This window comes from Moschus berezovskii, chromosome 24 (genome assembly GCF_049115385.1).
Source record: "Moschus berezovskii isolate FMDL1 chromosome 24, NW_MosBer_1.0, whole genome shotgun sequence".
Classification (NCBI taxonomy): domain Eukaryota; kingdom Metazoa; phylum Chordata; class Mammalia; order Artiodactyla; family Moschidae; genus Moschus; species Moschus berezovskii.
The window spans coordinates 53,874,828-53,898,113 of record NC_142483.1 but is presented as its reverse complement, the minus strand read 5'-3'; the positions used below and the strand labels follow the sequence as shown (position 1 = coordinate 53,898,113).

Sequence of the window (23,286 nt, the reverse complement as noted above, 5' to 3'; positions counted from 1 at the left end):
GGACATCTTTGGAAGTCATTATTCTGCTACTGATAAAGTAAAATTATATATTTGAAGGTGGGACAAGAAAATATTTAACATATTCTCTCCTGGTCCATTTGAACCACTATCCATTCCCCTTTAGTGTGCATTGTGCATCTCCATTACACATTAACTAGATCCCTTTAGAAAACACACGAAGGCCACCCACCCAAAAAATGCTATTTCCTCTCAGTGCCAGCAAGGTAACTCCTTAGGAGATACATTCCTTTCTCAATCCTGTAAGGGGTCACAGTAATCCACCATTCACTTTGTTGGATTATGTAAACTGTCAACAGGTTAGTTCCTTTGTGTACAACCCTTTGTCTCAAATTTTTATATAACTGTGCTTTGACCTCCAATGAATGGAACAGTCCTCAGAGCTTTCTGAAAGTCTGTCTCATGGGCTATAACCCTCAGAGCAGCTCGAACAAAACTTTCTATTTCCTTCTTAGAGTTAATTTTTACATTGACACTTCCACACTTCACTTCCTTCACCTCTTTGCTTGATGTTCTGCTCTGTGAAGCCTTACTGCTGGTCTTTTTAGGACTCTACACATCCTCTGCTTTTTCATCCCCCTCCCTGATTTTTTTTCCTCAGTCTTCACTGTAATCTCAAGGATGCTATATTTTTCTTATCTTTTCTCTTCAGCTAGAATATAAGTTTGTGAGGGAAGCCATTTTTCTCCAGTTTTCAGTGCACAAATACCTAGGGCCATGTCTGGCATTTGAATAGGCGCCCAAGCGCTTGCTAAACAAATGACTCAGGGTTGCAGGTAATACCTTTGTGCACAGATATCCTATAAGAACATGTGACATAAAGAACAAACAGGCTGCTAACTGGAAAGATTTAAAGTGGTGTCCATAAACTGCTTGACAACTGCTAAAAGAATTCTGGAATCAAAGAACTATGCATTATAAGTAATATCAGTGCTATATATCATCAACACCTCTAGACCAGTGCTTCTCATACACTAATATGCATATGAACCACAAACCATAACACACTTGTGAGTTACCTGGGAGCTCGTTAAAAAGAATGCAGAATGCAGATTCTGATTCTGAAGGTCTGAGCTGAGGCCTGGACTTCTGCACTGATGAATTTCTGGGTGATGTTATAACTGCTGGCCTACGAAATAGCAAAACTTATATGATGTTAAAATCAGAAATGTCAACGGTAACTTCTTTTGCAGGAAAGGTGTTAAAACCGAGATCTAAGGACCTAAAAGCAAGAATCCGTGTGCCCAAATTATGGATTACTGGTGTCATAAGGGATTCTTTGAATTGAGATATCACAAATACAGAGGGAGAAAAAAAAAAGGCAGACTGGATCAAGGAAGCAGAGGAAAAGATGAGAAGGCTCACTTTTTTTGTAGGGATAAGACTTTAAGAAAGGAAATATATATGAAGGCATACCTCACACCTCAATGCTCTTCTTTCTTCAGGCCCCCCGTCTTTCTATCCCCGCTCGCAATTGCGAATGAACCCTTTCCCCCAAACTATAAAATCATATCATGTACCTGTGTTAGTTTTTTATGGGTTATGCTTTTGCCCCCATAAACATCTGGAAGTGCTGGTGTAATGCATTTACTTTTTAAGAATATCAAAGTGGCAAAAGTGTGTGGCTTGAAACATCTACTACGAATATACTGGAAGATTGGGATTGACATATTCACACTACTATATATAAAATAGCTAATAAAGACCTGCTGTATAGCACAGGGAACTCTATGCAATGCTCTGTAATGGCCTATATGGGGAAAGAATCTAAAAAGAGTGGATATATGTATATGTATAATGGATTCACTTTGCTGTACAGCAGAAACTAATACTGTAAATTAACTATGAAAAGTGAAAGTGAAAGGCACTCAGTCATGTCTGACTCTTTGCGACCCCAAGGACTATACAGTCCATGGAATTTTCTAGGCCAGAATACTGAAGTGGGTAGCCTTTCCCTTCTCCAAGGTATCTTCGCAACACAGGGATCGAACCCTGGTCTCTTGCATTGCAGGCGGATTCTTTACCAGTTGAGCCACAAGGGAAGCCCTATAAATCAACCCTACTCCAATGAAAATTTTTTAAAAAACAACAAAACCATCCAATAATAAAATGATCCAACAAAACACAGTCCTCTGTCCTAATCTCCCTTCTCATGAGGTTGCCACTTTCCAAAGCACACTTTCAACCTTTAGCAATGTCTCCTGATACATAGTTCTGGGATCTTCCCCTGGTGGCTCAGAGGGTAAAGCGTCTGCTAAGGGAAGGTGAGGTTTCAGTAGTCTATATACCTCCCACCCGATCATAGCTAGCGCAGCTTTTTGGTGACGTTAGCTTTTATTATCACCATCATCATGGGTAGCAGCAGCAGTAGCAGTAGTCGTCATCACAAAGTTGTGTCCGATTCTTTGCAACCCAGAGGACTGGAGCCCGTCAGGCTCCTCTATCCATGGAATTCTCCAGGTAAGAATACTGGAGCTACCTGGGAAGCCCTCATTATGTGTGAATATTCAGGATATAGTATGATACATACTTCGCTTTTCATTTGCTTGTCAAATTACCTACATCGACTTCCACAGTGTGAGATTTCTTCCCAATATGTTCATTCATTACATGAATCCCCCCTTCTCTTCCCTCTTTCCCTCCTCTTCTTGGAGACATTCCCCTGCTACACCTGTAGGAGCCTGCTCTACCTGTATTCCAGTCTGGGCTGGCTATCCCTCCTTCGGGTTACTGTATGGCTTCTTCCTGAGTCATCTCTCACCAGCCAGGCTTGAAGACAGGCAAGCAAAGGGAGGAAGGGCAGTAGGAAAGGATGATGAAATCAGAAGTATTAGTGAGATGTTAGGTAGGGCTGGAGCCGGCTGTGCTGCCCAGTCACACTGGGTTACCAAGAATGTCCAAGACAAAAGTCTGGGGTGAAATTTTCCTTTTTGGTCACACTACAGAGCTTGTGGAATCAGGGATCAAACCCCGGCCCCCAGCACTGGAAGCATACAGTCCTAACCACTGGACTGCCAGGGAATTTCCTGTTTGGGTTGAATCATTAGGCCTCATTTTATCGATGCTTCTAGTATGACGGAGGATATGGAAACTGCATCCTCTTCTTTAATGACTATGAATATTATTTTTTACTTATTTTGAGAACTTCTATACTTCCACAGGTGAGATGTGTGCATTTTTAGAAACGTTTTATGCACTAGTTATACAAGCTATATTAGAAGTATTTTTCAAATGCATAGACGGTTATTGATTTTAAAATCTTAAAAGGCACCAATAGTCACAAAATTGGGAAAGGACCTTACAAGTGTCTATGTACAATAACTAGAGTATTTATAGCACAGAGATTAAGTTTTCTATCTCTGGCCTTAGTCTGGGTTTAAAACACAGCTTGAGCTGCACAACTTGGGCAAATCAATTAACTTCTCTTAGTCTCTATTCTGTAAACTGGGGATGATGATGATAATACTTGTTGTGTAGGATTGGAACAAAAAGTTAATGCATCTAAAGTACTCAGCACAAAACATGACACATAGGAAAGAACAACTAGTATTATACATTTTCATGCTAAAATATAGAGCAGCTAGTCAAAATGTGAAAACACACAGAATGATTTTACTGTTTTTATGAGATCTGGATATTCTAAAGACTCACTGAATTAATTTACTTATGTATTCATTTATAAAACAAATATTAAGACTTCCTATGTTCAAGTGTTGCAGACAGTGTTACAAATATATAAATGGTTTTTTAAATAAAAGGGCCTATCAGCATTTCAAAAGCCAAATTTGCACTGATAGAGGAATGGATAAAGAAATGTAGTAGACACACACAATGGAATATTATTCAGCCTTAAAAAGAAGGAAATCCCAGTATACGCCACAACACTGATGAACCTTGGAGATGTTGCTGCTGCTGCTGCTGCTAAGTCGCTTCAGTCGTGTCTGACTCTGTGCGACCCCATAGATGGCAGCCGACCAGGCTCCGCCGTCCCTGGGATTCTCCAGGCAAGAACACTGGAGTGAGTTGCCATTTCCTAAGTGTTTAATTAGTCAGTCTCCAAAGGACAAATACTGTATGATTCCACATCTATGGAAGTACCTAAAGTTGTCAGAACCATAAAAACAGAAAGCAGATGGATAGGTGCCAAGGGTTAGGGGGAAAGGAATTAGTGTTTAGTACTCTTGCCCAGGAAATCCCATGGATGGAGGAGCCTGGTAGGCTGCAGTCTGTGGGGTCTCTAAGGGTCGGACACGACTGAGCGACTTCACTTTCACACACTGGAGAAGGAAATGGCAACCCACTCCAGTGTTCTTGCTTGGAGAATCCCAGGGACGGGGGACCCTGGTGGGCTTCCGTCTATGGGGTCACACAGAGTCGGACATGACTGAAGCGACTTAGCAGCAGCAGCAGCAGGAACAGAATTCCAGTTTTGCAAGATGAAGTTCAAGAGATCTGTTATACAACAATGCGAATGTACCTAACACTACTGAACTGCATACTTTAAAATGGCTACAATGGCAAATTTAATGTTACATGCTTTCTTTTTTACTACAGTTGAAAAAAAAAAAACGTTTTAAAGCCGTGCAATTAGCAAATGAAATGCTGAGTCTACCATGGTCAGGTGGAGAAAGCAGCTCAGATCCAAGAGGTGAAATGACTCAGCATGAAGGAAGACAGCAACAGCCCAGGGCGGCAGCTCGATCACCGCGCCCCGCCTGCAGCTGTAAAGGCCCTCACTTGTGGAGCTTCTTGGCTATGTCCAAGAAACAGGCATTATTTCATTCAGTCTCACAATATTCTCATGTGCTAAGTGCTACTGTTTTTGCTGTTCTGTGGATGAGGAATTGGGAAGGTTTTGAGAGAAGTTGTCCAAATGCTGGAAACAGTGACTCTGCACTTGAGCACCAGCTCCTCTGTAAAACGTATTCTCTGCTACTATCCTCTTTTGGGAAGATGAGAAATCTGGGACAGATGCCAAGTAGCTAACAGAACAGCAGAGGGTGAGGGTGGTGACGAGAGGCAGAGGGTGGCAGATCTACCTCTGGTATGAACCTTAAAGAAGGTAGGACTTAAGACAAAGTGGGTCTGAGTCCATATGCCAGATTTATAAAAACACATCAGCACTGAAGTCAGAATCACTGAAATCAGTGTATGAACAGGGTGAGTAGAAAGTGCAAGAGACGAAGCCACGATTGAATTATTGCAATCTCTGTGGCAATACATGTCAACACGCAACTTTTGAAAGAGTTGCTTCATACAATAGATAACTAATGAGAACCTACTGTACAGCACAGGAAACTACTCAGTGCTCTGTGGTGACCTAAATGGGAAGGAAATTCAAAAAACGGGCTATACGTATAGAGATAGTTTATTCACTTTACTGTATAGCAGAAACTATCACACCACTGTAAAGTAACTATACTCCAATAAAAATTAATTAAAAAGTAAGTTGCTTTAACTTGCCCACTCTGTTCTATTACTCTGATACACCACGGGTATCATCAGATGTATTATTTACCCAAACATTTTTACATAGAGTCATTTATGGTAATCAGGTTGTGAATATGACCCTATCTTAATGATCATTATTTTTTTATTTTTATATGTGGTAAAAATGCATATAAAATTTACCATCTTAATAATTTTAAAACGTTTAGTCCAGTGTTATTAAGCATATTCAGTTTTGCAACTATCACCAACATCCATTTCCAGAACTCTTCATCATTGCAACATGTAATCCTGTGCCTTCATTTAACAGTGACTCCCTCTTCCCTCCTCCCTGAAACCCCTGACAAACACCACTGTATTAAAACTCTGTGTCTCCAGGTACCTCATACAGGTGGAGTTATACAATATTTGAATATTAAGTTTTTCATACTTTTCAACAAACCTCAAGGCCATTCCTGAGAGTCTCCTCGGTCATCCACACTGCTGCACACCTAGAGAAAACCTCACTGTGTGGAAATTCTCTGACCTCAAGAGCTAGAAATCAGTTCTTAGAAATAAAAATCACCATTTCTCTTACAAGAGCAAAATGCAAAGGACTACCCCAGGACCCAGGCATTAGACTGAGACTTCAGAATGGAATAGATGGCAGGAGAAAATGAACAGAAAATGGTTTGGACAGAATTGAGGATCAACGATTTGTGTTGAATGTTTGGCATGTGAGCTCAAATGTATTAAAACATGGGGAAATTTATCCTAAAATTCAGCTGGAAATGAGTTCTGGATTCTTCACTTTCAACATTAGTGTAAAAGATTGATGCAGCGTTTTTAAACTGGGCTGTATTGCCAGCGCAGCTATCTGTGGAAACTCCTCGGCTCTGATGCAGGGTTTCTCATCCTGGGCATTACTGACATTTGGGGCTGCATACTTGTTTTGTTGAGGACGGTTGCTGGAGGGGGCAGTCCTGTGCATGTAAGACTCTTAGTAGCATCTTTGACTTGCACCCACTAGACGTCAGTAGCACTTCCTTACCAAGTTCTGACATCCAAAAAAGCCTCGACACTACCAGATGTCTTCCAGTGGGCAAAATCATCCCAGAGAGCCGTGGTTTTAGGAGGATGGAGAAGAAAAAGCACACTTCTTGCTTTGTTGAAGTAACTCAACTGTAAGTCTCTACTTTGACCTGAACTTTGATAAAAATTAAAATTATAAATCTGGTTATAGACTAAAACCAGCAAGCACTCTCTTTTTGCACTGACTTCCAATAAAATAGTAGCTCAGATGGTAAAGAATTTGCCTGCAATGTGGGAGACCTGGGTTCAATCCCTGGGTCAGGAAGTGGCTACCCACTCGAGTATTCTTGCCTGGAGAATCCCATGAACAGGGGAGCCTGGAGAGCTACAGTCCATGGGGTGGCAGAGAGTCTGACATGACTGAATGAGTTTCACTCACGCCAAAAATATAAGATTCATTTTCTTTGTGCATGCTCAGTCATGTCCAAGTCTCTGTGATCCCACGGACTGTAGCCCATCATACTCCTCTGTCCATGGGATTCTCCAGGCAAGAATACTCGAGTAGATAGCCATTCCCTCTTACAGGGGATCTTCCCAACCCAGGGATCAAATCTGCGTCTTCTGCATTGCAAGCGGATTCTTCACCACCGGGAAGCCCTCACACATTCTTAAGGAAAAAAAATACTGGGAGATGGGCTGCACTCAGGGCTAGCTGGTCAGGATGGTTTTCAAAAAGCAGCACGTCTGGGCACTTTCTACCCTGAGTTACAGGCTGACTCCTATACTAATCACATTTCTGAAAACCTAGTAATGCATTTCTCCCATTACCAGATCCACAGCTACATATTAACAGCAGATAGATTTTAGAGGTGTCAGATACACAGCTTCCCTGGTGGCTCAGCTGGTAAAGAATCCATCTACAATGCAGGAGACCTGGGTTTGATCCCTGGGTTGGGAAGATCCCTTGGAGAAGGGAAAGGCTACCCACTCCAGTATTCTGGCCTAGAGAATTTCATGGGGTTGAACAGAGTTGGACACGACTGAGCAACTTTCACTTTCAAATGCGCAGCAGGTGCTCAAACATTTACTAGGTAAATAAGGATAATCAGAACCAGATTCATAGAGACCAATCTGGAAAAAAAATTGTAACCTAAAAACCAACTCACTTCTGGTTTTCGGAGTATGTAAAATTGAGGTGTCTGTGATGTTAATTCTATAATCATGCTGTTTTTCAGCTTGTCTTTGGTGAACTCCTTCGTTCAGTTAGATGAGTACTAGTACCCAGTCAGGTGCCATTCTCCACTGGCATCCCATGTTCCAGCTAAACCAAGCTGTGTAATGATGGCCAGTTGGGGAGATACAAAGGGTATGTTCAGTCTGGAAAGCAGATGCAATATTATAACTGTGTAAGAAAAGGAAAACTTTTGAACTAAAACCACTGAAAGAAAAGCTATATCCAAGTTTTTTTCTCTTTGATTGTGAGAATGCACAGATTTTGGGGAAGAAGATCTTTTATGGGAATTTTAAGAGAGAATGAACTTTTTAAACCTTTATCAAACAAACCGTGGTTTAAAAAGTTCTAGTGATACACCCTAATGTTACTTCACATATAGCCCCAGCATTGCCCTGCTCTTTGGTTTCCCTCTGCTGTTCCAGTCCTGTAACCCTAATAAGTCTCAGGCCCATTTAGCTTTAGACAAAGTGTACGCATCACCTCTTTCAGGAAGACTTCTGTGATTACACCTTATGTGCGCCATCACCCCCATTCCCTACCTCCCATCAACGCCTCGTGTGCTGTTCTCTACAAGAGCACTAACCACACTGCATCGTAGTTCTCTGCTCTACTTTGCGTCACTGAGGGCAAATACTCAGGTATCTTTAGCACGAATGAATGGAGGTAAATATAAGACACTGAAATTCTTATAAAGATTTCTTGTTATTTTCTTGTTCTACTTTTGATTACTATTACAAGAATAATTTAAACCCAGCTAGAATAATTTAGACACAGCTATTTAAGTAACTAGTAAATGTTTAAATAAGCGGTATCTTTCTACATTTGGCAATTTCATAGTAAAGACATCTGTAAAGTTACTTAGTATGAAATAATTAGAGATGTGCCATAGATGGAGCTATTTGTTACAGGAATATTCAGGAAAGGTCTACAACCCAGGATTATGCCGCACACATACCAAGGAATATTTCGCTGCCATGAGACGTCATCCTATAGAAAATGGAGTATTCAAAACGTCATGTTAAAATACATGCACAGAGCAGATGCATTCAAAACCTTAGTTTTGAAATCTAAACTTCTCATTCTCTGGTTAATAAAACTTAATGTTCCTTTTTGGAGAAGGAAATGGCAACCCACTGCAGTGTTGTTGCCCAGAGAATCCCATGGACAGAGCAGCCTGGTGGGTTACAGCCCGTGGGGTTGCAAAGGGTTGGACACGACCGAGTGACTAACACAACGATGTTCCTTTATAGTTTTCAGCATTAAGTCAAACTGATTATCTTAGCAATCCACAAAACAGCAACACAGATCATCTCAAGCAATGCTACTGGGAGGTAATTTCTTTTGCACATTTTCCAAATATTCCACAATAGTAATGGACAACTTTTTAACTGACAAGGTTTTTTAAAGCTTAACTCTGGACCTTGCATTTGCATGGCATTAAAACTATACTGATTAACTACAATAAAAAGAACTAAAACAATACAGGAAGCAAAGATGTCAAAGGTTAAGGGAAAAAAAAAAACAACCCTTATGGGGGGGAAGTGATAAATTAGGAGTTTGGGATTAGCAGATAAAAACTATTATTTATAAAATATTATATATATATATATACACACACACCATATAGCACAGGGAACTATATTCAATATCTTATAATAACTTATAATGAAACAGAATATGGTAAAGAATATGTATGTATAACTTAACACTTTGCTGTACACCAGAATCTTACACAACAATGTAAATCATCTATGCTTCAATAAAAAAATGTTTCAGAAAAAAAAAACCTCATATATTATGGAGTAATATTACCAATTCTCGTTTCTTTTTACTGTAAATGTTATTCTAAATTAACAATAATAAGAAACACTTGGAATTTACAAACAGATCAGGCCTGAAGGTTTTAGTTTTTTAATGTTAGACATAACTTGGTGAAAAGCTGTTTTGACCTAAGTTTATAATAAAACATGAAGGAATAGAGTGAATTTACTCCAAATGTGAAACCTCAGATTCAAACCATATCTTACTGGAAAATGTCAAAAGTCTATTAAAGATTTTGAAAACCCACAAGAAACAAACTTGTTTTAAAACATGGAATTACATGCTTTTTTAAATTGGTTTTCAGCAGTGTGGGTAAATGAATGACACTGATGCTTTGGGGAGAAAAGTAGAAAGAAAAAAAAATTTAACCAGTAACTTTTTATCACCATTCTTTAATAGCTGACATCTTACTATGTTCTGAAATGAACAAATTAAAGGTATTGTAAATAGCAATCTGGATAGTCAACAGTAACTTTCTTATCGTCTTATCAACTGAAATAATAGAACTTTATTTTTTTTTTTTTTTGAAATAATAGAACTTTAAACAGGACTTAGCTTTCACCTTGTCATATTAAACCATAATCTTCTGTTACCATTCATTTCTTGACTGCCTGCCTTTATGCGCTAGGTGTTTGATCTAAGTTTTCAAGTAGAGTTATTATTCAGGGTTATGTCACTCTATTTAGTTGTCAACAGTAGTTAGAGCAGGAACTTAAAGAGGTCAAAATTAAATTAATATTTCTATCTAAAATGATTATAAAACATACCAAGGTCATGAAACATAAAACATTACTGAGACAAGTTAAAAGCTTAAAATACCTTTTCTTTTTAAGAATAAGTGATATATATACATGCATTTAGAGCTATATACATTGGATTGTGGTTGCTACTCCTGACACATCTTTTCTCTTCAGATGCACTTACAAATTCATGAGAACACCACTGATACAGGACTTTCTAAAAGCTTTTAAAATCCTAGTTAGGAGATAAGTGACTTGTCACACAGTAAGACAGAAAAACAACTGATATACATTGTTAATTTTTTCAAGTAATGTTATGTACAGTTTTATTGCCAGTATATGCACAACAGTAAGCATAGAACTATAAATACACAATGTAATTAACAATAGAAAACAAAATTGTTACAGGTAAGGGGGGGTGATGTAGAGAAACTATTTTCCTGCTGCTAGAACAAAAACGAAGGTAAAAGCCTATGACAAATCATCCATTCAGTACTCTTGTCTTAAATTCTTTACATACATTTCTACATTTTTTTTTCAATTAAACAAAGAAAGTACAGATAACTCTGTTAACAATAGCAAATTGCTTCCCTAATAGCCATTTGTCTTTCCAGTCAAATTCACTTTATGTTAAGATAAAAAAAAAAAAAAAGTCAAGGTAAGAAATCATTAGTATCCTGGTTCCATATGATCTAATCTGCCTTTCACCAAAACTGGTAATTTTTGAAAGTTGGCTGCACATGAAAGTAAGAGCTGTAGCAAAAGGTGATTTAAAAATTTGTTAAAAAGTAACAGAAGATCACCCTTTTAGTAGTTTTCCAAAAGACACTATATAGGCAGCAGCTCAGTTAAAAGTATTAGCCCTGAAGAGGTAGAGAATGTGAGCCCATTACATGAAGATAATAATAGCCTTGGCACCATCTTCTCTCTCATCAGGATCAATGTTTTCAAGTAAGACAATTTCATGGCAAAAGGAAACCAGGTTCCACCATATAAAGAAAAGGTGCTGGTCGACTCCCATGTCGCAATAATTAGTTTGTTCATTAAATGAGAAACAGAAGACGGTCAAGGACACACATGCACTTGCTTTCTTTTTGTCTGTTTCCATTATCAAGTTTATTCATAAGTGAATTTGATATTAATAAATAAAAAAGCATCATTCACAACCAAGATAAACAAACCAAAAAACCCTGCAATGAAACCTTCTACTTGAATAAGTAACAAGAAAAACACAGGCTGATGATTTGGTGCAGCTTTCTTAAGGGATCAGAGAGGGGACATGGTTTTAAATAAACGTGGCAAGGTCAACAACCAACAAACGATACCAGCTTTACAGAACTGGCTGGTTCTGTAACGTTTCTTTGAGGTCTTAGTTTTAAACTACAGATCACCCCAAAGAAGTTGCAACGAATGACATGTATCACCATCACACCAACAGAGTCCAGGTGGAGTTCAAATTAGTCCTGCTTTGTTTCACATCATTTCAATATTTCTAGCTTAGGACATGATACGGAACAAAACTCAAAGTAGCAATAAAAATATTATTCTGCATTTGAATAAAGGCCAAAAAAATGTTTTAGACTGTTAAACTTTAAAGCTTTAAGCATTCCTGTTTAACCAGCATTAAAAAAAAAATTTATACAATTGTAACACTGGCATAGGTTAATGGGAAGACAAAGAAGTACAAACGTGTGAAATGATGAATTAGATTAAAAATTACTTTGTACTGATCAACTGATGTTAATACTGCTTCTTCTTGAATTTGGAATAACTATTGTAAAAGTTACATGCAGACTGAGGATAGTCCTCTGTTAAGGAAAATACAAAACAAAACAAAAAACTAAAACTGGGAAACAATGTTAAGTTTCAAAAGATGTATTTGAAAATTTCCTTTCATTGATGAGGGTGGTCTGTCTGTCCTTTCTTTGAGAGACCTGGTTCACTTCTGTCAGCTTCACTAACTTTGTCCGGAAACATCAGTAGTGGGGTCAACTCCTCCAGAACCTGTCTGTGCACGTTTGATGTAAAGATTCAGTAGCTTCATCTGCAGATTCAAGCCAAACACATGTCATTTGAACAAGTTGCTCTAAATTATCCTGAGATGCTCATTAAAAAAAAATTATACACATATGCGAGCTTCAAAAGGTATTTTAGACTGAAGGGTTTTTATAATGCACCAGTTATTGTTGATAACTAAGCATTTAAAAAAAAAATTTAAGTCTTAGTTTTGTTCATGACTGAGTATTCCAGCATGCCTCTTCAAAAACTGTTAGTGATTAACATATAACACTTAAAGAAGTCACTATTAGGACAAAAATGGTAAACATTTGAGCATTATGTGCTATACAATATGCTGTCTTTTTTATTTTCACATTTTAGAGATGAGGAAATGAGACTCAGGATATACCATCCCTGCCTAAGGTCAAAAGGATAGAGAGCAGTGGGCCAGGAGACAAAATTAGGCTCTTGAGTTCCAGCACCCAAGATCACAGACAACTATGTCACTGCTCTCCTAACAGGTATGTTTTTGATTTCTCTGTCATTTTGCAGTCCATACTGTATGAGATCATACTGTTATAGTTTGGAATCAAAGCACATACAATTCTGTTTTCTACTTTTTTTTTTTTAACCTAATGTCATTCTCAAATATTTTCCCCAGCTTCTTATTGTCTTCACATGCAACATTACTACTGGCTGCCTAGTGTGCTGATAAAGTGATGAATTTTAATTCTTCTGCAGATAACTCTGGCTTATCAGGACCTAACTTCACAAAACTCAGAAAACTTTTTCCTCTGAAAACCATGCAGTTGTTCAAAATTTGCTTTTCTTAACATTTACTCTTTGACCCAATGGTTTAACCCAGCATCCATGGCATTCAGTGGCTCACTGAACCCTCTGAAACTAGGTGTAAAATTTTCTGTATAAGTTTATTTTTCTTGAGATGAGATTATACCCGAAGCTCGAAGTGGTCTGTAATACAGAAAAGGTTAGGAATCACTGCTTTAATCTATCTATAACTTGTATAGGTTTTAATGTAAGGCATATATTTGAGTTCTTTTTCCTTTATATGTATTTCTTATTCCCTTTTGCTACTTAAAAAATAATTTTGATTATAGTAATGACAATTGTTAGGATCTGTGGAAACTTTTTAAATGAAGGTGTGTCCTGCTAACTGGTTCATGAACCGTAATTCAACAATCATAGTTTATCCTCACCCTTTAGAACAGATTTAAGGTTTTGATGATACCAAAGAAATGAAGAAAACAAGACTGATGTTTTTTACATCTTAAGGACTAATTGTAAAATTTATTTTAACATATCAAATAAAAATTAAACATTTTTGGTCATCATAATAAGAGCAGAAAGAGAATGAGAACATATATTTGATTATCATAATTCATAGTGGAGAATTTTTTTAATGTTCCAGTGTTCCATAACTTGGTACATATAAATCTAAGAATATATAACCACAACTCATCCTTTTTTTTTTTTTTTTCTTTTTTTCGGCTGCACTATGTGGTGTGTGGGATCTTAGGCCCCCAACCAGGGATAGAACCTTGTCCCCCTACCGTGGAAGCACAGACCCTTAACCACAGGACAACCAGGAAATTTCCAACTGCTCTTTATTCTCTCTTTTCTCTATTTGTTTTTAAACAGTCAGGGGTAAGAACTGAGCGAGAGAGTGGGAAGAGTGAGATGGTGGTCAGGAACAACCGGAAGCAGCAGACATGTTCTTCACAGCCATCTACCAACCATCCCACCAAACCGCTGACTTCACCTGAGTGACAGACGTGAAAGTACAGAGAGCTAAACTGCAAATGTTAAGAGGAATTAGGCTGGACGCTTAAAGCCTAATTAAAAGTCAAGTAGCAAATTACCCTTCAACACACACAAAGAAGGCTATTTTGAAGAGCGACCCATCACCATCTTTAGGAGAGAGCAGCCCTACTTACTTTACTGCCAGTGAGCTGACTGAGATGTGGTTTTAGTTCATCACCAATTACTGCATGAACAGCCACCAGGCAGAAGACACAAGCTTTCCGAACACTGCTTTCCGAATTATCATAACCCTAGGAAGAAATCCTTGTTAGTACTCCTGCGGGATCTGAGAAAAGTACCATTGCACAGAAACAGAACTGCAACTCAGAGAGATGTCAAGTGTGCTGACGAGAGAGTTTTACTGACTGGATGAAGCTAATTTCTCACCTTTTCAGGCAGAGACGTCCCTTTCCTCCCTCCCTTTCCCCTTGAGCACCCCCACTCCACTGTCAGCCTTTTTTATCAGGGTCTCTCTTATTTAGCCTGGTGAGCTACAATCTCTGGCTGTGAGGCCACCCCAGTGCCTGCAAAAATCTCTGAATTAACCTTTCTAAAGCCTTCAGCGTTAGGGTATTTAGCAGCTCCTTACGAATGAATAAAACCTAATCTACTTGGCCTGGCAGTCAGGGTACTCCTCTAATCCAGGCTGAATTATATTAACATCTGGCCCATCCCTACCATTATTCTAAGTTATTTATCCAACAAATATTTATTCATTTCCACTACTATATGTGTGACACAAAACTATTATGTATATTTTGTTCTTAGCACCAAAGCACAGGTAAAGAAGGAAGACATTTGGATCTTATCTTCAAGGACCTCACAACTTAGTAGCTGCAGCTTAGAACAGAGTCACAAAGCTAATACTATAGATGCACAAAGAAATGAATGATGGCATCTTACACACACACTATTTAATATTACTCATTAAAATTATACTATAGCATATTATTTATTAGACTGGAACAGGAAAAGGTTCCATTCTATGGAAAAGGTTCATAGTCTTTGATTAACTTAAGCAGAGCATGTCACAAAATAAGATCCCATTTTTGTTAAAGATTTTTTATATGTCTGGATTTGTATGCATAGACAAAACCACATTAAATGCTCAGTTACCACACTGAACAGTAAGTTTTGTGTTATGTTTATGCTACCCCCCACCCTTACACACACATACACACACACAGAGCTAGCTATGGGAAGTCTTTTGCTCTGAACACCCAAGACAGCAGGAAGGCTTGGTCATGACACTGGTGTTGCCTGCCAGGTGCCTAAAATAACAGAATCCCCAGTGTATCAACACAGCTTCTTTCTCCAGGCTTTACTGCTTACCTGTATTAGGCCTGGCATGATCTCTGGCAAAAGCAGGTTAAGCGTTTCCTTGGACACTCTCTCGATCACTTTTGTTTGCATTTTGATGGCAGCCAGGTTGATGGGGTAGTCTGCAGTCTGGATGATGGGACACAGCACTTTGATGCACTGCTCTGGGCTGATAGAAGTGGCCAACACTGACGCGGCCTCCTCAGCAGATCTCACCACCTAGGACAGAGGGCAATGCTGAGCGGGGCAGGGACTCTGTAAAATAGATCCTGTGCCCTGGGTGTGCACATTTCATGCAATACATAATACAACATGGGATCTGGAGTTTTCTGCGAAACCATGAAAGTAAATAAACGGATACATGGGGCTTTATTATATCATTCTTCTTCATCTGTGTTCTCTCTCTTTTTAAAAAATAATCAGCATGTATTTACTGGGTAACATTTTTGCTCAGTGCTGTATTATAGAATGTATGAGATACCAAAAAGCAATTTCTGTGCGTGCAATCAAAAGGTTTCTATATATAAAATTTATATGAATTTTGTGAGTTTGGGGACTATGTCTTTATTTTTCTGTACTCTCTTAATGCTGGGATGATTTAATGATTAAAGCGACCTGAACACGATATTGTGGTTGAGTTCTGCAGGGGAGCAGAGGCTCTGTCTGCCTAAACTATCCTGTCACTGGAGTCCTCAGCATCAGCCATGCTGAGACCTTGCTCACTGTTAGGACCCTCAACTCCAGGATGGCTTGTGCCCCTTTTATCACATGATTACAAAATAAAAATCATTTCATTAATATGTTATCAAGTTAACAATCTATTTCCCCTATTGTTCATAATGATTTTCTTTCCTTCTATACTGGACTTGGGGAGGTAAGATGCTGGTTTTGCAAGAAGAAAAAGTTATCTATATTTTTATTGGAATCTGTAACCTCTAAAGATGCTTTTGAAAAGATGTAAAAATTACTGCTTCTGTGGCTATTTTTGGTATTGTCTCACTTACGCTCTCAACCTGAGACGTTTGGAAAGGAACAGTGGAAAATACACTGGAAATCAGAAGCTGTTGTTGTTTAGTTGCTGCGTTGCGTCTCATGCGTGTGACTCCATGGACTGTAGCCCACCAGGTTCTTCTGTCCATGGGACTTCCCAGGCAAGAATACTGGAGTGGGTTGCCATTTCCTACTCCAGGGGATCTTCCCGACCGAAGGATCAAACCCAGGTTTCCTGCACTGGCAGGCAGGTTCTTTACCACTGAGCCACCAGGGAAGCCCCTGGGAAGTCAGAAGACCAAGGGCTAATTTTGGCTGTAATAGCTTAAGGATATCAATTTTATCTTTTCTAAAAATTGGTATGCTGCCGGCCTTATTTGGTTCAGAAGGTGGATAACTACAAATATTACATAGTTTTGTTTTTTTTTAAGGCTTCAGTAAGATGCTACAGATGTACGACTCAAACACCAGCTGGATTTTTTAAAACTGGATTAAAAATCCAGGTAGATTTAAAAGTTATAGCACACAATATCATAAGATTCAGTCATAGCTTCTGAAAGGTGAATAACTCAGATGGCTTTGATTTCTTCATAGCATCACCAAGATTTTCTTATTGTCATGTATGTGAAATGTGTTGTTTCACTGTGGTTTTAGCTGCATTTCCCTAAAGATGAATGAGGTTGAGAATCTTTTCATGTGCTTTACTGGCAATTTGTACATCTTCTTTTAAGAAGTGTCAACTGATCCTCTGCTCACTTAAAAATAGAGTTATTTATCTTCTGATTGTTGAGGTATAAGAGTTCTTCATATATTATGGTTGTTATCAGACATGATTTGCAAAAACGTTCTCCTATGTTGTGGGCTGTCTTTTTACTTTCGTGAGAGTGTCTTTTGAAGCACAAAGGTTTCTAATTTTGATAAAAGTTCAATTTACACTTTTTCCCTTGTTATCTCTGCTTTTGGCATTATATCTAAAAAACTACTGCTTAATCCAAGGTAACAAAGTTTTATACCTATGCTTTCTTCTGCGAGTTTTACAGTTTTGGTTCTTATACTGAACTTTAATCTATTCTGTCTCATTGCTGTTTTAACTTTCTTTTTTTTTTGACTTGTCTTTTGCTTACGTCTTAGAGACACCTAATGCTCTCTCTAAGAATTGCAGTCCCTATTTGAAACTGGCTTTTCTAATTATTTCTAAGATTTTAATATAAGTCCTTATGATTGTCTCATCAATGACATTGGTTATGGTGGGGATATCCTAACAATGAAGTAATGAGACAGGTTTACAGGACTTTTTCAGGAAAGCTGTCCTCAGTGGGTTTTTTTTTGCGGATTCTTCCAAGTCATTTTATTAATCCAACCGTACAAAACTTTCCCCACCACATCTCTGCCACCCCCACTTTCTTCCCAAAAGCAGTGGCGTGAGAAGGAAAGAGGGGTTGACCAGACACCACCCCAATCCCTGGACAGGAGCCATCTTACAAAATGCAGGGCAGGGGCGGAACCACAAAAACAGCAACAGATAAAAAGGAGGGGCAAACAGAACCACAAACACAACACAAAGTTGAGCAGTGAGGGGGCTGCCATCTCTGCTTTCAATGGCAGGGAGCACTGGAAAAGAAGCCCAGAGGCCACTCCCTTCCTTCACACAGCCTCAAAGGCTGCATGCTCCACCCGGGGAAGGAAGGCAGGAGTTCTGCAGTATACCTGTGTTCTCTTCACATGTATGAGGTCCCAGGAGGTGGGGGCAGGGGACCACCAGCTCCTCAGGGCCACACCCCTAGCCTGCCTTCCCTGCCCCACTCGAGGAATGCGTGCAGCAGTTATAGGGAACAGCACGCAGCTGTGAGGGGCTCCTCATGGGGCCCCAGGCCCATCTCTGGCAGGCAGTGCTTAAAACATAAAAAATGGCACGGATTTTGGCTGAGAAGGATGAGAACAGCAGGGAGAGAGGGGAGCAAAACCATCCAGGCTCTGGACTGCATTCTAGTACCGTAGCAAGGAGACTCCCCAACCCATAGGCTGCGACAGGGATCCTTTTATCAGGAGAAAAAATGAGGTATAAGGGCTCTGCGCTTTTTCAAGCCTTCCTTCCATCAAGGCAGGGAACTCGAGGCACCAGAAGTTGAAGACCAGCGCTTAGTGGGGGAGGAGGGGTGTACAACCACAGAATATGGGCTTCCAGGACAGTCTGAATGTCAAATATTCTGGTCTGTCAGACCACACATCCCAATTTTTGGGAAAAAGCACAAGAGAGGCTGAGAAAGGACCAGTGACTTTGGTATGAGGGAGATATGTCCTGACAGCATCTTACCTACTGTCTCCAAGGCCCAGATCACCAAGAACTGCCATAGCCACGTACTCTCCTGCTTCTTCAAGCTATTTGGTTTCTGAAGGGGGATGAGTTGGACAGATGAAGGAGACAAGGGGAAGGTAGGAAAAGGGGAAAATCTCCATTTATTCCCTAAAGCTATCTCCCAGCGCCCATGAAAGGGCTACCGCAGAGATGGGAAGAGACCCCAACTCCTCTGGCCAGAAACCTTGAATACTGGACTCCAAACACTAAGGCTGGAGCTGTGGAGCTAGAGAGGCATGTTAGGCACAGGTGTTGGGGGCATCCATCATCTGTAGAGGGGACACCCCTGCCCTTCAGATCTTCCTCCAGCCTCTTTCCTCTTGCAAGCCATACCCCTGGGTTTCCAGAGATAGCCACCAAAAATGGCTCTGCTTGGCAGGGCTTTGGTTTCCCGAACCTCTGTAGATCTCAATGCATAAGTTTCCACAAGAGTGAGAGATATAGGCTCTTCTGCCGGCCCACCTCAGTTCCTTTTTCTGGCCTCAGGAGCCACTGGGTTTCTGCCCCGTGGGGACAGGAAGCCGATGGAAACCAAGACTGACAGCCAGACAAGAAGGCAATCGCCCTGGAAGAGCAGGGAGGAACATGTGCACTTCCCTGGGCCCCTCGCCAGCGTCACCCATCGTTAGCGGCCACCAGCTGCCCCATGCCCTCGCGGATGTACACAGACTGAATCTCCTTGGTCTTGAGGCAGAGATCGCAGGCCCAGACAGCAGAAGCCTCGGTGGTCAGCAGCCCATAGGCACTCTCAGTCATGCCTGTGCACTCGCGGTGGAACCACTTCTGGCAGGAGGCCTCACACAGAATGGCATCTTGGTCATCATTCACCTCACTCCGACAGGCACCACACGGATACACCAGGCCTGGGGGAGGCTGGGGTCCTGAGCCCCCACCTGCCTTTCCAGGGTGTGCCAGGCTGTTGGCATCTGGAGTGCCCCCACCCCGCCCACTGCTGTTTGGAGGAAAACTGGGCTGATTCCCATTAACAGCAGCAGCCGGGGAGCCCAAGTGGGGCTCCTGAGGAAAAGCAGTGGGCGCAGGGGGATTTAAGGGCTTTCCCCTACCCTCACCACCAGTGCCAGGAAAGACAGGGTCTGGACCAGGGAAGGGACTTGTGTTGGGGGGCAGGCTGGGGAGCCCCTGACCAGGTCTCTGGAGAGGAGAAGGGCCAAAAGGTGCCCCTGGCTGGGCAAAGTGTTTGGGGGAGGGAAGGGGGGGCCCAGCTCCCCCCGGGAGGTTGTCCCATGGTGGGCGAGATCATGGGGCCAAATCCCCCCACTGGGCCTGACATCATCTGCCCACCTGGCGGGCTAAAGTTCTGACCCAGAGGCTGGTTGAAGGGTTGGCTGGGAAAATTCATGTTACTTGGGGGTGGATAGCCAGGGCCCTGACGGGGCATGTTGAAAGCAGGGCCCGTGGGGCTGGGAGGGAAAGGGGGTGGCTGTCGATGAAGAGGCTGAGGACCTCCTCCACCCCCAGTGCCATAACCTGGGGGTACCTGGCCTGCCATGCCCCGCTGGACACGGAAGCCCCCAAAGGGGATGGGACTGCCAAGGAATGGAGGAGCCGCGCCCCCCACCTTAGGGGCTCTGAAGTCATCCTCAAAAGGGTTGGATGCAACCAGGTGATCCACCATGGGAGTTGGGGGTGGTGCAAACTCCGTCAGGTGCGAGTACGCAGGGCCCTGAGTATTTGACTTCCTTCGCTTCTTTTCTGGGCTCTTCATTTGCAGACTGGCCTTACCCTGCTTTCTCCCGGTGCTGGGCGGTGCAGGGGGCGGTGCGGGGCTGCCACCTCCCTCCAGCTTGTCCGGTGGGGGCGGCGCCGAGGCGGCCATGGAGTGGGGGACCCTGGTCAGCAGCGGCGGGGGACGGACGCTCCCTCGGGTTGCACCATGGCCCGGAAGGGAAGGCAGGGGCGGCGTAGGCCCCCGCGCGGCAGCAAGCCCAAGGTGCGGCGAGGCGGGGGAGCCGAGCCGCGGCGCCAACTGCACGCTCGCCCGGCCTCACCGCCCACCCTGTCCTCAGTGCTTCACTGAACAAACTATTAAGAGATACCGAGCTCTTAAAGGCAATTTACCACTTTAAAATAACAATGATTCTTATTTCCATCAGTTATTAGAAAAAACAAATCCTATCGGTAAATGGAAAGTAAAGTTACGACTGGTAAACTCTAAGTGAAAATCTGAAAGTGAATAAAAGGAGAAAATGAAATCAGGTAAGTTATATCCTGGAGTTAGCCTATTTTGGATAAAATGCCATGATATCAACATAACTAATTTAACAGAAAAGAACATAGTTTTGCCTTCCAATCAGATACTACCTTGAACATGAAGCAGTCATTAAGAAAATGCTTGCCAAGGACACTTTCCAAACACATTTATATGTTTCATACAATAATATGAAAAGTACTGAGAACAAAATAATAATTTAACTGTTAGATAACTCACCTCCTTATGAGGGTCTTTATGTGCTTCCAGTGTTTTCATGACAGTCAATTCTGCATAGTTTTTAAATCTTGCTGGTTGATGCCTTAGGATTTCTCTTAAAACCTTCAATGCCAAAGCCCTGATTGTAGGCTAAAAAGAAACATTTTAATGTTATAATGCAAGAAAAGTTATGACCAACCTAGACAGCATATTAAAAAGCAGAGACATTACTTTGCCAACAAAGGTCTGTCTAGTCAAAGCTATGGTTTTTCCAGTAGTCATGGATGGATGTGAGTTGGAGTATAAAGAAAGCTGAGCGGCTGAAGAATTGATGCTTTTGAACTGTGATGCTGGAGAAGACTCTTGAGAGTCCCTTGGACTGCAAGCAGATCCAACCAGTCCATCCTAAAGGAGATCAGTCCTGAATATTCACTGGAAGGACTGATGCTGAAGCTGAAACTCCAATACTTTGGCCACCTGATGTAAAGAACTGACTCATTGGAAAAGACCCTGATGTTGGGGAAGATTGAAGGTGGGAGAAGAAGGGGACGACAGAGAATGAGATGGCTGGATGGCATCACTGAGTCAATGGACATGAGTTTGAGTGAACTCCGGGAGTTGGTAATGGACAGGGAGGCCTAGCGTGCTGCAGTCCATGGAGTCGCAAAGAGTCACACATGACTCAGCAACTTGCATTACAACTGAAGTGCAAGGGTCTTAATATAGGTTGAGGGAACTGTAGAGAACTGCATAAAATATGTGGTATATTACATAATCAAGCTTTCACATCTCCAGCTGAAAACTTACACTTTTCAAAGAAACAAAGAACAATGAGCTCGATTGAAAAAAAAAATTTACTTCTGAACAACTGATTCAAATATGCAAAAAAGATGCACATTTGAATAAAAATTTATGTCAGCAACGTTTTATTTTTCCTGTGGTTAATTGCTCAAAATCATTGATCTACTCGGTTGAGAAGAAAAAGTATTTTATGGTGAAAATTTCATGCAGACCGAAGCAGTAGCAAAGGCTCATTTCCCCAAATGCCAAATATTGTAGTGATTGGTTACTAGGCAATGACAGGCAACCCAAGACACAAAAACAGGCTATTGTTTATATGTTCTGCCACTTACCTCTTTATCCCCAAGGGTTTCAAGCAATAAAAGTAATATTGTTTTGAAGTGTTCATCCCAAACACTGAAAGATTCCTCCTGTGTCAGTTTCATGAGTTCATACAGGGCGATTTTTCTTTCTTCTACGCGTTCATTATGGTTAGACAACTCCTTCAGCAACTCTGCAACCAGGTCAGAATGATCTAGGGAAAGATCTGTCATATGGACATGATGTTAATTCTGTGACTTTAGAGGACAACTTTCACAAGGATGGGGATGATAACTTTATAACACCATGAGACATTGACAGAAAGTTGGTTATAAAAAAAAGCAAAGGAAAATGACTAAGATTCTTTTCTATTTGTCATCCCCAAAACCTCAATGATAGCTTAAAACTGTTTATGATAAAAAATTCATGAGAGAGGGAACTGGATAATGAACCCCCAATCATATTATGAACTCTCATCAGTTCAGTTCAGTCGCTCAGTCGTGTCCGACTTTCCGCGACCCCATGAATCACAGCACGCCAGGCCTCCCTGTCCATCACCAACTCCTGGAGTTCACTCAAACTTACGTCAACAGAGTCGGTGATGCCATCCAGCCATCTCATTCTCTGTCGTCCCCTTCTCCTCCCGCCCCCATCCTTTCCCAGCATCAGTCTTTTCCAGTGAGTCAACTCGTCGCATGAGGTGGCCAAAGTATTGCAGTTTCAGCTTTAGCATCAGTCCTTCCAATGAACACCCAGGATCGATCTCCTTTAGAATGGACTGGTTGGATCTCCTTGCAGTCCAAGGGACTCTCAAGAGTCTTCTCCAACACCACAGTTCAAAAGCATCAATTCTTCGGCGATCAGCTTTCTTCACAGTCCAACTCTCACATCCATACATGACCACGGGAAAGACCATAGCCTTGACTAGATGGACCTTGGTTGGCAAAGTAATGTCTCTGCTTTTTAATAGACTATCAAGGTTGGTCATAACTTTCCTTCC

The 23,286-nt window shown here is 41.2% G+C and overlaps 2 protein-coding genes across 17 annotated transcripts in view; both read right to left on the bottom strand.

The window, feature by feature from the left end:
• Positions 1-10,581: 10,581 nt before the first annotated feature.
• Positions 10,582-23,286, bottom strand: part of CLASP2 (cytoplasmic linker associated protein 2) — a 182,846-nt gene continuing 170,141 nt past the window's right edge. For all 16 annotated transcript variants that reach the window (XM_055414697.2, XM_055414701.2, XM_055414704.2 and 13 more), the window contains 5 exons: positions 22,319-22,512; positions 21,207-21,335; positions 15,424-15,630; positions 14,226-14,342; positions 10,582-12,316 (listed from right to left, as the gene is read on the bottom strand). In XM_055414697.2, the coding sequence (XP_055270672.2) occupies positions 12,230-12,316; positions 14,226-14,342; positions 15,424-15,630; positions 21,207-21,335; positions 22,319-22,512 (734 nt within the window). In that variant the 3' untranslated portion in view covers positions 10,582-12,229. The remainder of the gene's footprint in view (positions 12,317-14,225; positions 14,343-15,423; positions 15,631-21,206; positions 21,336-22,318; positions 22,513-23,286) is intronic.
• Positions 15,639-21,191, bottom strand: PYGO2 (pygopus family PHD finger 2). Its single transcript, XM_055414716.2, is given in 2 exon segments — positions 15,639-19,954; positions 19,956-21,191. Coding segments are annotated over 2 exon segments (1,221 nt in total). The 5' UTR covers positions 20,595-21,191; the 3' UTR covers positions 15,639-19,372.